Source organism: Martes martes (assembly GCF_963455335.1).
Source record: "Martes martes genome assembly, chromosome: 3".
Taxonomy (NCBI): domain Eukaryota; kingdom Metazoa; phylum Chordata; class Mammalia; order Carnivora; family Mustelidae; genus Martes; species Martes martes.
The window spans coordinates 126903885-126918692 of NC_137890.1; the positions used below are offsets into that span (position 1 = coordinate 126903885).

General features: G+C 37.2%; 2 protein-coding genes across 2 annotated transcripts in view; both read left to right on the top strand.

Annotated features, from left to right (window-relative positions):
- The window catches only part of OLA1 (Obg like ATPase 1), a 177024-nt gene that overhangs the window by 21991 nt on the left and 140225 nt on the right, over positions 1 to 14808 (top strand). Inside the window, exon 4 of the mRNA XM_080798762.1 lies at positions 3270 to 3397. Within this exon, the coding sequence (XP_080654888.1) occupies positions 3270 to 3397 (128 nt within the window). The remainder of the gene's footprint in view (positions 1 to 3269; positions 3398 to 14808) is intronic.
- Positions 12310 to 12601, top strand: LOC308339908 (large ribosomal subunit protein eL37-like; the record flags this gene model as incomplete). Its single annotated transcript, XM_080798967.1, is given in 3 exon segments — positions 12310 to 12452; positions 12454 to 12472; positions 12476 to 12601. Coding segments are annotated over 3 exon segments (288 nt in total).

The window sequence follows — 14808 nt, forward strand, 5'->3', positions numbered from 1 at the left end:
CCAAGTCCAAGTCCAAGATTTTCCTTGATTCTTCTTTTTCCTCACCCCTGTAACCAATCTATCAACAATTCTTATGAGTTCTCCCCGTCACCCCGAAAGATTTTATTTATTTGTCAGAGAGAGAGAAAGCACAAGCAGGGGGAATGGCAGACAGAGGGAGAAGCAGGCTACCCCCTGAGTAAGGAGCCCAATGCGGGACTCGATCCCAGGACCTTGGGATCATAACCTGAGCCAAAGGCAGATGCTTAACTGACTGAGCTACCCAGGCATCCCAATTCTTAAGAGTTCTAACCACAAAATATATACCAAATTTATTCACTTTTTCTACTTTCATCCATCAGTTTGAGCATCCACTGATTTTTTTGACGAATTAATTATTACATTGATGATTGCCACATGGTGATTTTATAATTTCCTCATTTCGTCTTACTATTTGTTGACTGCCTACTGTAAAGAAGAGCTTTCTTGTCTTCATTTATTCATTCATGTGTTCATTCATGGAAGTGTTGCTCAATTGGTTACGATATGTCAGTCATTGGACATGGTTCAAATTACATTCTTGAAATCGGCTCCTCAAACTGGCTTCTGTTTTCTTTTTTTTTTTTTTTTTAATTTATTTGTTAGAGAAAGAGCGAGCGAGCACAGGCAGACAGAGTGGTAGGCAGAGGCAGAGGGAGAAGCAGGCTCCCCGCAGAGCAAGGAGCCCGATGTGGGACTCAATCCCAGGACGCTGGGATCATGACCTGAGCCGAAGGCAGCCGCTTAACCAACTGAGCCACCCAGGCGTCCCCTGTTTTCTTTTTGAAACCTTTTTTATTTCTAAATGATTTCAAATTTATATAAAAAGACGCAAAATTACCCATGGAATGCTTTGAAACCAAATTTCTTTGAACCTTTGAGAACGATGCAGACATGATGTTACATTGCATTTCATTTCTTAAATTTGTTTACTAAATACAGACATTCTTGTTCTTACTTTTTAAAGATTTTATTTGTTTGAGAGAGAGGGAGAGAGAGAGAGAGCACACGAGCAGGGGGAGGGACAGAAGGAGAGGGAGAAACAGGGAGCTCCACGGTGGGGAGCTGATGCGGAGCCCAGGACCCTGGGATCATGGCCTGAGCTGAAACCAAGAGTTGGACACGTAACTACCTGAGCCTCCTACGTGCCCCCAGACATTCTCTTTCATTACCACAGTAAACCACCAAAATCAGGATATGAACATTGATCCAGTGTTACTATCTCATTCGTTGATTCCATTTCTATTTCTCCAGTTGTCCCATGAATGTGCTTATTTGTTCAGTTCCATTTTATGTTGCCAATCTCTTGACCCCCCTGTCTTGTTGGCTGATTTGGACACTGCTGGTTTGGTTCCCAGCTACTACTACTAGATGGCTCCCTGGCCGAGATGCCTTGTACAGGCTCTGGCTATTGTGCTGCCTTTTCTCCCCACTCCGACTCTTTAGATGTGGGCCCTTGTTACCACTAGACTGTGTGGTCATGTGACATTGCCAGGCTTTTTCAGAGACCCGAAGAGAACAACAATCATAAAGCCCTTAGACTTCAAATTTGTTGAAATTTTAAGCAGTGAGGGAATTAATTTTTCAAAATTTTCCCTTTCCTTTGCTAGTGAACATTGATTAAATGCTTTTGTGGAAATAAAATATTGGATGGGAACTCATCTTCATTTTTTCTGTAACATAATTTTGGCCTCCTTGTGGTTAAGCAAATAAAAAAATTGATAATTCATAGTACAATTGACCCTTAAACAGCATGGGTTTGGACTATGCAGGTCGACTTAAAGACACATTTTTTTACAGTGCAGTACTGTAAATTTATTTTCTCTTTCGTATGATTTTTCTGAATAACATTTTCTTTTCCTTGCTTACTTTATTTTTATATGTAGGAATATAGTATATAACATATATACATACATTTCTTTTAAAGACTTTATTTATTTATTTGGCAGGCAGAGATCACAAGCAGGCAGAGAGAGAGAGGTGGAAGCAGGCTCCCCGCTGAGCAGAGAGCCCAATATGGGGCTCGATCCCAGGACCCTGGGATCATGACCTGAGCCGAAAGCAGAGGCTTTTAACCCACTGAGCCCCACATATATACATACATTTTAATGAACTGTTTATGTTATTGGTAAGGCTTCTGGTCAGTAGTAAGCTATGAGTAGTTAAGTTTTTTTGGGGGAGTCAGAAGTTATATGTGGTTATTTCTCTTGTGTTGTTCAAGGGTCAACTGTCCTTTAATCTTCATATTTACATGGCCAACTGGTTTTCCTAACTTGGTTTCTAATTTGTGTTAACTATGCCTTTATTTTGAGCAAAGCAAAGGTTATTTTATATGTACCTCTATTTTTGTTGCTATTGTTAACAACTAGATTATTACTATGCTGGTAACTAGTTCACGTCATTACATGCATTTTTTGTCTATATAACCTACATGATGATTAAATGCAAATCCAGATATCCTGTGTTTGAATCCCAGTTTTGTCACCACTAGTTGAGTAATCCCCTGAATGTAAATAGATTTCTTAATTCCTCTCAGGCTCAATTTCCTCATCTTTAAAGTAGATTTAATAAATTGCACTTACCTGATGGAGTTCTTTTGAACTTTGAAATGATGCATGTAAATCACTTAGTCCAGTGCCTGTCACAAAGTATGTTGGCTCATTCTATAATGATTACTTTTTACCAGTATACTCTTAAAATGTTCTCCATTGCTTTTGTGTCTATATGCATGGGCCAACAGAACAGTATAGTAAAATTAATGGTGTGAGTTTTAATTCTTTATATGCACAATAAAAACCTCTACTTTGCTTTACAGCTTTCCTTCATTTTCCTAGGTAAGAAAGTCCTAAAGTATTAAAAGATTCTTTCTTTCTTTCTTTCCTTTTTTTTTTTTTTTTAAAGATTTTATTTATTTATTTGACAGTGAGAGAGAGAGAGCACAAGCAGGAGGAGCAGCAGGCAGAAAGAGAGGGTAAAGCAGGCTCCCTGCTGAGCTGGGAACCCGATGCAGGACCCTGGGATCATGACCTGAGCCTCAGGCAGACGCTTAACGGACTGAGCCACCCAGGCACCCCTAAAAGATTATTTCTTATTTAATTTTTTTGGTATTCATTTATCAAATCATTATTGAGATTTCTAAACATTGTTCTAGAAGGGAAATATTACTTCATGTAAAATATTTTAGAAATCAATTTGGCTAATAAACAGGTTCTTAATACTATTTTATAATAAAATCATCTTTTGTTTTTCAGCAAAATTCCTGCCTTTCTGAATGTAGTGGATATTGCTGGCCTTGTGAAAGGAGCTCATAATGGTCAAGGCCTGGGAAATGCCTTTTTATCTCATATCAGTGCCTGTGATGGAATCTTTCATCTAACACGTAAGTATATTTGTTTATTTAATTGATTCATTATATTCACTGTTTTCTTTCCATTATTGCTCAAATAAAATTAGGAATGACAGATAGATTTGTTTTGCTTCACAAGATGAATCATGGATTGATCTGCTAATTGTGACTTCAATGATATTTAATATCATTTCCATATAAGAAGGCTTATTCCATAGCAAAGATGTGCTGTATTGATATTGTAATTGAATTTCGTCCCCTGTTCTGGATTAGATCCATTGGGAAGTGTTTCTATGTGGAAGTAATTTTATTGATTATAAAGGCATTTTGAAATTTTCTTGTGGAACTTTTCTGCATTTTTGCTTACCATGTGTTGAGAAGGCAGAGTTAATAGAGGAGAGGATTCTGGTATTTCAGAGGAGAGAAGGGCATCCAGGTTATTTATTGAGATGAGAGGATTAAGGAGAAACTATAGATGAGCTAGTGCTTAATGGAGAGAGGGATATAAAGCAAGAGAAAAACTGGTAGAACTTTGTGTTAGTTTATGTTCTTTTGAGTGCAGACGGGAGCCAAGAGCATAGTAATTTTTTTTTTTTTTTTTTGAGCATAGTAATTCTTTGACAGAAAGGTTTATGTTTGGTTTAGGTTAAAGTTCAGGTCAAGACTGCTCTGCACGGTATTGTAGTGAACAAATAAGTGCAAATGAAGGAAATGCAAGTTAGGGGTATAGGCCAGTTGTGTTCTGATTTAGTGTTTTGTTTGTTTCTGGTCCATGGCTAGATAACTATAGCAAATATAAATGAGCATTTAGAAAATTTTATAGCTGTTTGAGGAATTTTTTTGTCATTTGAATCTAATAAATTGTGCTAGTATTTTTGTATGTTTTTTAAGAATTCATTTTTATTGTATTTTTTCTAAAGATTTATTTATTTATTTATTTGACACAGAGAGAGAGTGTGCACAGGAGTGGTGGGGAAGGGCAGAGCAAGAGGGAGAAGCAGGTTTTCAGGGGAGCCAGATGTGGGGCTTGATCCCAGGATCCTGGGATCATGACCTGAGCTGAAGGCAGATGCCTAATGGACTGAGCCAACTAGGTACTCCTATTTTTATTGTATTTAACAAAGGTCAACCACACATAGTTTGAGAAGGACTGATTTAGGTAGATTCATATTGGGTGGAGGTACGGAGCCATCTTTTGGAAGGGTTTGTGGTGCAGGTGAATAGGGTTATGGTTGGGTTGGGGTGAGGTGGGGGTGGAATTCCGTTATGTAGAGTAGTGCTACTTAAAGCCCGTGCACTGGTGAGAGCCTTTGCCTTTCTGACAGTTTCATTTTTTACCGGTTCTGGTGACTAATGAGAGTTTCAAAGAGAAGTGGAATCAAGTGTGCCTCCTGGGTTTCTGGACTGGGCCAACTGAATGAATCTTGATGCCATTTACTGACATGTTGAATGTAGAAGGACCAGCAAGTCTTGGGAGAGAGTTAATGAGGTCGGTTTGGGACAGTTTTGTTTTGTTTTGTTTTTTGAGAGAGAGAGCATGTGACAGAGCAGGGGGAGGGGCAGAGGGAGAGGTGGAGAGAATTCCAAACAGGCTCCACAGTCAGCGTGGAGTCTGATAAGGGGCTTGATCTCACAACCCTGAGATTATGACCTGAGCTGAAATCAAGAGTTGGATGCTGAACAGACTGAGCCACTCAGGTGCCCCAGTTTTGGACAGTTTTTTAAATTTATGTACTTTGGATATCCAGATAAGAGATATCTATAAGGAAGTAGGATTGATCGGGCAGGTATGACAAGAGGATGGGGGTGAGAGAATTGAAGTAATGGTGTGAGAAGGATTGAGCAGATGGGTAGAATAGAGCTTAATGTAGGTAGGAAGGAACATAGCAGAGGACTGAAAAATGGAAGGTCATGGATCTAATTACATGAGGAGGTTCAAGAACAGATGTGCTGGTCAAAAGGGGGTGTGTGATTAGTGAGGGGTATTTGACTTAACATTTTCAGAGGTGGAACAGTTCAAGGTGATGGTAAGATCCTGATAATGGCCTGAAACCATTAGTAAATGTAATCAAGTCTTTGGTTTGTTACCTGTTGTATAATATTCATCTGATATGTTTTTCTAACCCTTAGGGGGAAGAATGAATTTGGTTAGGAGTATACATACTTTATTGTATTTCATTCAGGCTAAAGCTATTGTAAAGAAAGGAGAAAAATCCATTTCAACTAGATACCCTCGGGGCGCCTGGGTGGCTCAGTGGGTTAAAGCCTCTGCCTTCGGTTCAAGTCATGATCCCAGGGTCCTGGGATCGAGCCCACGTTGGGCTCTCTGCTTGGCGGGGAGCCTGCTTCCCTTCCTCTCTCTCTGCCTGCCCCTCTGCTTACTTGCGGTAAGTCTGTCAAAGAAATAAATAAAATTTATTTCTGTCTGTCAAAGAGATAAATAAAATCTTAAAAAAAAATAAACTAGATACCCTGGTTTAAAAAAAAAAAAAAGAAAAGAAACCAGAGTGTCTAGTTTATTATTTTTTTTAAGATTTTATCTTGTGCTCATTACAAGTGTCCTTAGGGGCGCTGGAGGGGCTCAGTTGGTTAAGTGTCTGCCTTCGGCTCAGGTCATGGTCTCAGGGTCCTGGGATCGAGCCCTGCATCGGGCTCTCTGCTCAGTGGAGAGCCTGCTTCTTCCTCTCTCTCTACCTTTCTCTCTGCCTACTTATGATCTCTCTCTCTCTGTGTCAAGTAAATAAATAAAATCTTTTTTTTTTTTAAATAAATAAAATCTTAAAAACAAACACACAAGCAAGTGTCCTCCTTAATCCCCATCACCTATTTCACCCATCCTCCCCACTCATCTTGCCTCTGGTAACTATCAGTTTGTTCTATTGTTAAGAGGCTCTTTCTTGGTTTGTCTCTTTTGTTTTTCCTTTGTTCATTTATTTCTTAAATCCCACATACGAGTGAAATCATATGGTGTTTGTCTTTCTCTGACTTATTTCGCTTGGTGTTATATTCCCTAGCTCAGTCTGTGGTGTTGCAAAAGTCAAGATTTCATTCTTTTTGATGGCTCAGTAATATTGCCTTGTAAAGGAGCTTGTACTCTTAAAAGAGCCTGTGCCAGAGCTCCATGGAGTAGGAGTTGGGGGACTCAGGTTAGATTACAGTGTTTGCATGCTTTTGTAAGTACCTGTCTAGATAGAATATGTTGTTTCTACTCATTTGTATTGCTGAGGGAAATACAGAAGTTTGATGACTCTATCAAGTAGAAAGTCAGTAAAGGATTTTGATGGATTTACTGCCATAAGAGTTCTTGTCTCTTGCATTTAGAATGTACCTTTCTCAATTTGCTTTACCTGTGTTCATTAAACAAGATACTGGGTCTTTAGAAACTCGTATTAATACTTAAAAATAGTGGCCTGTAAAATCATCTGTAAGCTCTATTGACAGGGGAGAATGCATGTACTTTTGTTTGTTAACCGTAATGTAAATTCTGCTTGGGCTAAGTTTATGACCAAGTACTTTTATAATGCAAAAAAAAAAAAAAAACCCAAAAAACCAAAAAATCAAACTCTTAACTTGGAAGGTGTTATTAATACATGCTGACTGAAACAAAACTTTTTTAAACAGAGCTTCTAATAGAATTAAGGTTAACTTGAAGAGTTGGTTTTCCCTGAAAACCTGAGATGGAGGGAGGAGGATTAAATGTGAGATAAGAATAAGGTTTTTATAAATTTAATGAATAAATTACCAGTTGAGGGAACCAAAACATAACACATTATGATGACACATTAATATAAGTAAATTTTTAAAAAAGTGACATTTTAACAAGTGAGATGAATCATTTAGAGGATTTTAAAGTAGACTTTAAGAGAGAATATCTATTGTAAAAATTTGTTGACAAATTTAGGCAAATTTTAACTAGATTACTTTAGGAAAGCCCTTTTATTGTCTTTTCAATTACTTCTTCTCCAAAGTAGTCGAATGTATCTAAGACATAGTATCCATTTTGAATCTTTTATTGCTGGTTGGAAAAAAATTTCTTCTAGATACAGCTTCAGCAGCTTAGGGAATGAGTGTGATGGGTTGTAGGTGGGGGAATGGGGAGCCCAGTTTGGTAGGCTGTCCTTGTGGCATTGTCAGTCCTTTCTTGAATATAGGGTTTACTTGGAAGTGGAATTGGTAAGAGCTTGAAGTTCCTAATTTCAGTAAGCAAAGTTGTGCTTCCAGAATACCTAGCAATTATTTTATGCCTGAAAATAATGTGCTATTTATTGTGCTGGAATTTCTAAGATGTTAGATATATGTTGAGTTAAGCATACTCAAAAAAAAGTCATACGTGTTTTTAGGTTTTCTACCTCTTTGCATGGCCTATTCTTCTTCAGGTGATTGAACAAAATAAACTAATCGTTAACTTTAAAGGATTTATTTTTTTAATTTTCTGTGCTTGTGTTGCTTGAATGAGCATTCAGTATTGACACAAAGAATGCCACAAAGATTGGATTTCAGTTGAACTAATTCCATACAAAAATACTTGCAATTTTTAGAGCAATTTAATTATTTTTATGACATCACAGAGGATAAACTTTATGTGAGAAATGAATATCAGAGGCTAATTTAATTACCTTCAACACAGAAACTTTACCTCCTATGTTCTTATGTATTTTATATTTGATATCCTTTCATGAAAGGATAAAGGGTTATAATTGAAATTAGGGGAAAAAAGAGTAAGTATAAATAAATATAAAGTAAAGATAAAATATCTCTGAGATTTTGTTGTGGATCACAATTTGAGAAATGTTAACTAAACCTAAAGTCTATTTTTATTTTAACAAAGATGCAGTACTCTAAGCCCTGTACAAATATTAACTCATTTATTCCTCTTAACACCTCTATAAGAGTAGGTACTATTATTATCCTCATTTTGAAATGAAGAATCCAAAGAGTAGAGGAATTATAGTAGTTGCCTGAGATTATGTGGCTAGTAATGGTTAGAAATCAGATTTTATTTTATTTTTTTAAATTTTATAATGAATTTTATTTTTTTTCCCTTTTTAAAATTCAGATTCAGTAAATTAACACAGAATGTATTAACAGTTTCAGAGGTAGAGGTCAGTGATTCATCAGTCTTATATAATATCCAGTGCTCATTATATCCGTGCCCTCCTTAATGTTCATCACCCAGTTACCCCATCCCCCCATCTCCTTCCCTACCAGCAATCCTGTTTGTTTCCTATAATTAAGAATCTCTTATAGTTTGTCTCCCTCTCTGATTTCATCTTGTTTTATTTTTTCCTCTCTTCCACTACATCCTTTGTTTTGTTTTCTTTTTTTAAAGATTTTATTTATTTATTTGACAGACAGATCATAAGTAGGCAGAGAGGCAGGCTGAGAGAGAGGAGGAAGCAGGCTCCCTGCTGAGCAGAGCCAGATGTGGGGCTTGATCCCAGGGCCCTGGGATCATGGCCTGAGCCAAAGGCAGAGGCTTTAACCCACTGAGCCACCCAGGCGCCCCCTTTGTTTTGTTTCTTAAGTTCTACATATCAGTGAGATCATATGATAGTTATCTTTCTCTGATTGACTTAAATACCCTCTAGTTCCAGCCATGTTGTTACAAATGGAAAGACTTCTTTTTTTGATGTCTGCATAGTACTCCAAGAAATCAGATTTTAAACTCAGTTCTAATTACAAAGTCCTTGCTCTGTGTTGGACTAGTCTGTTAATTTATGTTGAGAATTATCAATGCAAATAAGTTTTTTTTTTAAATCACAAACATTTTTATTTGTCTGTGAGCTCTTGAAACTTTTCATCTGTGGACCCACTTTGAGAAACACTTATGTAAATTCCAGAGTAGTTGCATCAAAATTTGTCAGTTCTAGATCAAGCAGTTTTTCTTTTTCTTTTTTTTTAAGATTTTATTTATTTATTTGAGAGAGAGAGAGCGCACATGCAAAAGCGGGGAGGGGGGAGGGACAGAGAAGGAGAGGGAGAGGCAGACTCCCTGCTGAGCAGGGAGCCTGACATGGGCCTCAATCACTGGACCCCAGTATCATGACCTGAGCTGAAGGCGGACGGACTGTTAAATGACTGAGCCACCCAGGCGCCCCAGGTCAAGCATTTTTTCTAATGATACCCAAATTATATAATAAAAAGGCAGTGGAATATTATTTTATAAATTACTAAAGGGTATGGGATGACTTTAGAGAAACAGATTTATGTGGCTTGGATTCTAGGTATACATGTTGCAGACTCTTAACGCTTTTAGTAACAAAGGCAACAAAACATATTTCAGAAAAGAGAGAGAACACATTCAGGTTTACTCTCACACGTTCTTCTGGCATACATGATTTATGAAGGGAATAAATAGACAAGTGATCAGTAGCCAAGGTCTTGGCAGTATCTGTAGCAGCTTTCATTAATCTTTTAGATGGTAGCTTCTTTTTGGAGGTTGTGTGGAGCTCACATGTAACAACTGACTGCGTGACTAATGTGATGTGTTCTTTGTTCATAGCAATCCTGTAGGGGAGGGAATATGCCTGTTTTAAAGATGAGAAAATGGAGGCTTAAAGAGACTAGGAAATTAGGCCATAATTTACCTAACTGATGAGCAGCAGAGCTGTGATTTGAATTCAGGTCTGCCTGAAATGATGCGGCTGGCAGCGCTTAAAAATCTATAGGTAGTTGAATAGTTATTTTTTTGAGATATATATTCTTTTCTTTGGTCTGAGTGTCAAACTGTTTTTGAATGTTGGTTATGTGCTAAATAATCATTCTCCTACTTAATTGTTTCCCACCCCCAAAGTATCTTGAATGTTTGAAATTATGCAGAAATTTTTTCTTGGATCAGCTTTGTGTGTGTGTGTGTGTGTGTGTCTGCCTGTCTGCCTCCTTTCCTTTCCTTCCGTCCTTCCTTCCTTCCTTCCTTCCTTCCTGATGTATAGTTGATAAGTTGTGTTATTCTTTAGCTGACTGTTTTTCAGATTTTTTGAGTCATATAGAACATATTTTAACGGTTTATGTGATTTTAAAAAGTGGGAATTTTCAGACTAGAGAACTCAGAAATGGACCCTCAACTTGTGGTCATCTAATCTTTGACAAACCAGGAAAGAATATCCAATAGAAAAAGGACAGTCTCTTCAACATGTGGTATTGGGAAAATTGAGCAGCCACATGTAGAAGAATGAAAATGGACCAGTCTCTTATACCATACACAAAAATAGACTCAAAATGGATGAAAGACCTAAATGTGAGATAGGAATCCATCAAAATCCTAGAGGAGAACACAAGCAGCAACCTCTGTGACCTTGGCTGCATCAACTTCTTGCCAGACATATCTCCAAAGGCAAGGGAAACAAAAGCAAAAATGAACTGTTGGGACTTAATCAAGATAAAAAGCTTTGCACAGCAAAGGATATAGTCAACAAAACTAAAAGGCAACCTATGGAATGCAAGAAGATACTTGCAAATGTCTTATCAGGTAAAGGGCTAGTATCCAAGATCTATAAAGAATTTATCAAACTTAACACCCCAAAACAAATAATCCAGTCAAGAAATGGCAGAAGACATGAACAGATGTTTTTCCAAAGAATACATGGCTGTACAAATGACCAACAGACACATGAAAAAATGTTCAGCATCACTCGGCATCAGGGAAATACAAATCAAAACTACAATGACATACTACCTCACACTTGTCAGAATGGCTAAAATAAACAACTTGGGAAATGACAGATGTTGGCCATGATGCGGAAAAAGGGGAACATCCTACACTGTTGGTGGGAATGCAAGCTGGTGCAGCCACTCTGGAAAACAGTATGGAGGTTCCTCAAAAAGTTAAAAATAGAACTACCCTGGAGCAACTGAGTAGCTCAGTCAGTTAAGCATCTGCCTTTGGCTCAGATTGTGATCCCACAGTCTTGAGATAGAGACCCACATCTGGCTCCCTATTCGGTGGGAGGGTCTGCTTCTCCCTCTGCCCCTCCCCCTCCACTCATGCTCTGTCTCTCACTTTCTCTCTCTCAAATAAATAAATAAAATTAAAAAAAAAAATAGATCTACCCTATGATCCAGCAATTGCACTACTAAGTATTTATCCAAAGGATACAAACATAGTGATTCGAAGGGGCACACACACCCCAGTGTTGATAGCAGCAATGTCCACAATAGCCAACTATGGAAAGAGCCCAGATGTCCATTGACAGATGAATGGATAAAGAAGATGTGGTGTTTATATATACACACACACAAACATACATACATACACATACACAATGGAATATTACTCAGCCATCAAAAAGAACGAAATCTTGCCATTTGCAATGACATGGATGGAACTGGACGGTATCGTGCTATTAAGCAAAATAAGTCAATCAGAGAACGACAAATACCATGTGATTTCACTCATATGTGGAGTTTAAGAAACAAAAAGGGAAAAGGAAGAAAAAAATAAAATAAGATAAAAGCAGAGAGGAAGCCAAGCATAAGAGACTCTTAACTGTTGCTGGAAGGGAGGAGGAGAGGGGTGGGATAACTAGGGGATGGGCATTAAGGAGAGCACTTGATGTAATGAGCACTGGGTGTTAGATGCAACTGATGAATCACTAAATTCTACCCCTGAAACTGATAGTATACTGTATGTTAACTAAATTGAATTTAAATTTTTAAAAAAGTGGGAATTTCTCCCTATTTTTGACATAATTGGCATCCATTTTAGATAAACTGCTCTGAATAACTATGATTGTTTCCTTTGCTAATGATGTAATTTTAACTGTAGAACAGAAATTCTTTCCTCTGTGAATAGTCTTTTTAAAATTTTTTTTTAACTTTTGGTTTTTCTTACTGGACTTTACCATTGAGAAAGAAAAGTAACAGTTTCTGGTGTTTGAAGAAACACTAGGAATTAACATTCTAAAAGTTTTTAAATGGAGCTCTTTCAGCTTTGCTGTGGAGACAAGATGACAAAGGGGACATCATTGTTTGGAAAGCATCTAAGTAAGAGTCACACGTTGTGCCACTGCTGTGGCTTGAAGACCTACCACCTTCAGAAGTCCACCTGTGACAAATGTGGCTATCCTGCCAAGTGTAAGAGAAAATATAATGAGTGCCAAAGTTAAAAGATGAAGTACCACTGGGACCAGTCAAATGAGGCACCTAAAAATTGGATACCACAGATTTAGGCATGGATTCCATGAAGGAACAACACCTAAGCCCAAGAGGGTGGCTGTTGCAGCATCCACTTCATCTTAAGGATTCCAGTGATTCGTCACACATAAACGTTCTGGCTTATTTAATTTTTAAAAAGATTTTATTTATTTATTTATTTATTTGAGAGAGAGAGAGAGAGAGAGTGAGAGAGGGAGGGCGTGAGAGGGGGAAGGTCTGAGGGAGAAGTGGACTCCCTGCTGAGCAGGGAGCCTAACATGGGACTTGATCCCAGGACCCTGGGATCATGACCTGAACCGAAGGCTTAACCAACTGAGCCACCCAGGCATGCAAATGTTCTAGTTTAAAAAAAAAAAAAAAAAGTTACTTAATGGATTAACTGCTTTTGAAAATCAGATAGATAACCCTTATACTTAGTGTATACCACTTTTATGGGAAATTTTGTTATGAACATCTGTTGTAAAAAGCTAAATACTATATATTAAAAATGTTTTTTGAGACTCATCTACATTTCCTTAACAGGTTATTAATATAAGCTGAAGGAGCTTTTTAATTTTTTTAGTTCAAAAATTTTTATCTAGTTATCTGTTTATTTATTTATTTACAAGAAAGCTCTATGCCCAATGTGGGGCTTGAACTCACCACCCTGAGATCAAGAGTTGTATGCTCTACCAACTGAACGAACCTCTGAAGGTGCTTTTTTAAAATTTAAAATTTAGAACAAACAAAACCTAAGCCTTCATTTACTTTGGAGCAGAAATGCAAGTATATGATGTTTAGGATGTGCTTTTCAAAATGGTACCTTAAAAATTAGTTACTGGTTAAATTATAGTAAAGATAATAATGGAAGGGAAACAAATTAGAACCATGTTAGCATAATGCAACTATTTTTTCTGCATTTCAGTCTGGTATTTGAAGTGGAAAGAGTGTGGGTTTTGGAATCACAAACCTGAAAGTGAATATCAGCCCACTTTCTAGCTATGTAATTGTGAAAAAGTAACACTGTGTCTTTGAACTTCATTTTCTCATGTAAAATGGGGATCGTAATACTACACTTAACTTGTTTTGGAGTTCAGAGATCATTCTATGTCAGTGCATATAGACTTATTTTTAATGTTGCTACATTGGTGTGTTTTTTTGGTGAATATACATTTTAAATTTCAACATGTTTTTTTCATTAAAAACTTTTTTTACGGTAACATATATATAAAATAAAATTTATGTTTTAACCATCTTTAAGTGTTCAGGTCAGTGGCATATAGTACATTGACGTGTTGTGCGACCATCATCACCATCCATCTCCACAACTTTTTCTATCATCCCGAGCTCAAGCTCCATACCCATTAAATAACTTCCACTTCCTTCCTTCCCCAGTCCCTAGCAGCTACCTTTCTATTTTCTACTTCTGAATCTGACTACTCTAGGTACCTCATATAAGTAGAATCATATAGTATTTGTCTTCTGTGGCTGGCCTATTTCATGTTTCATTGCTGTGTCATTGTCCACAGTATGGAAATACCAGAGTTCATTGAAGTACTTCCTATTTGTGGGCATTTATTTGTTGTCCCAGCTTCGTTGAGATACAATTGACATACAACATTGTATGAGTTTAAGGTATACAATCTGATGATTTGATACACTTATATAGTTTGAAATGATTACTGCAATAAGGTTAACACATCTGTCACCTCACATAATTATCTTTTTTTTTTGTGATGAGAGCACCTAAGATGTACTCTTTTAGCCACTTCCATAGTATAGTGTTATTAACTCTAGTCACCATGCTGTACATTAGATATGTAGATCTTACTCATAGCTGAAAGTTTGTGCCCTTTGAATAGCATCTCTCCATTTCCCCCACCCCAGGCCTAGAAAATCCAGTCTACTCTGTTTCTCTGAGTTCAGCATTTTTAGATTCCACATAAAAACAAGATCATAAGTATTTTTCTTCCTTTGTGTGCCTTACAATTCACTTAGCACAATATATGGGCATTTGTTATTTCTGATTTTTTTATTGCAGAGAATATTGCTAAGGGACATTATTTTATAGGCTTCTCTTTGGTACATGTCTGGGTACTTCTTTAAGGGATATGCCTGGAAGTGGAATTACTAAGCCAAAGGGTATCTACATTTAGAATTCTAACAGATGCACCCAAATTCTACCCCCCCATTCCATGGGATATTGATATTTTAAAATTTTTATTTTTTGAGTAATTTTAGATACGTCTTACATTGGAATAGATAAAATGCTTATATGATTCCAAGAGAAAATTGACACATTGGGTATACAT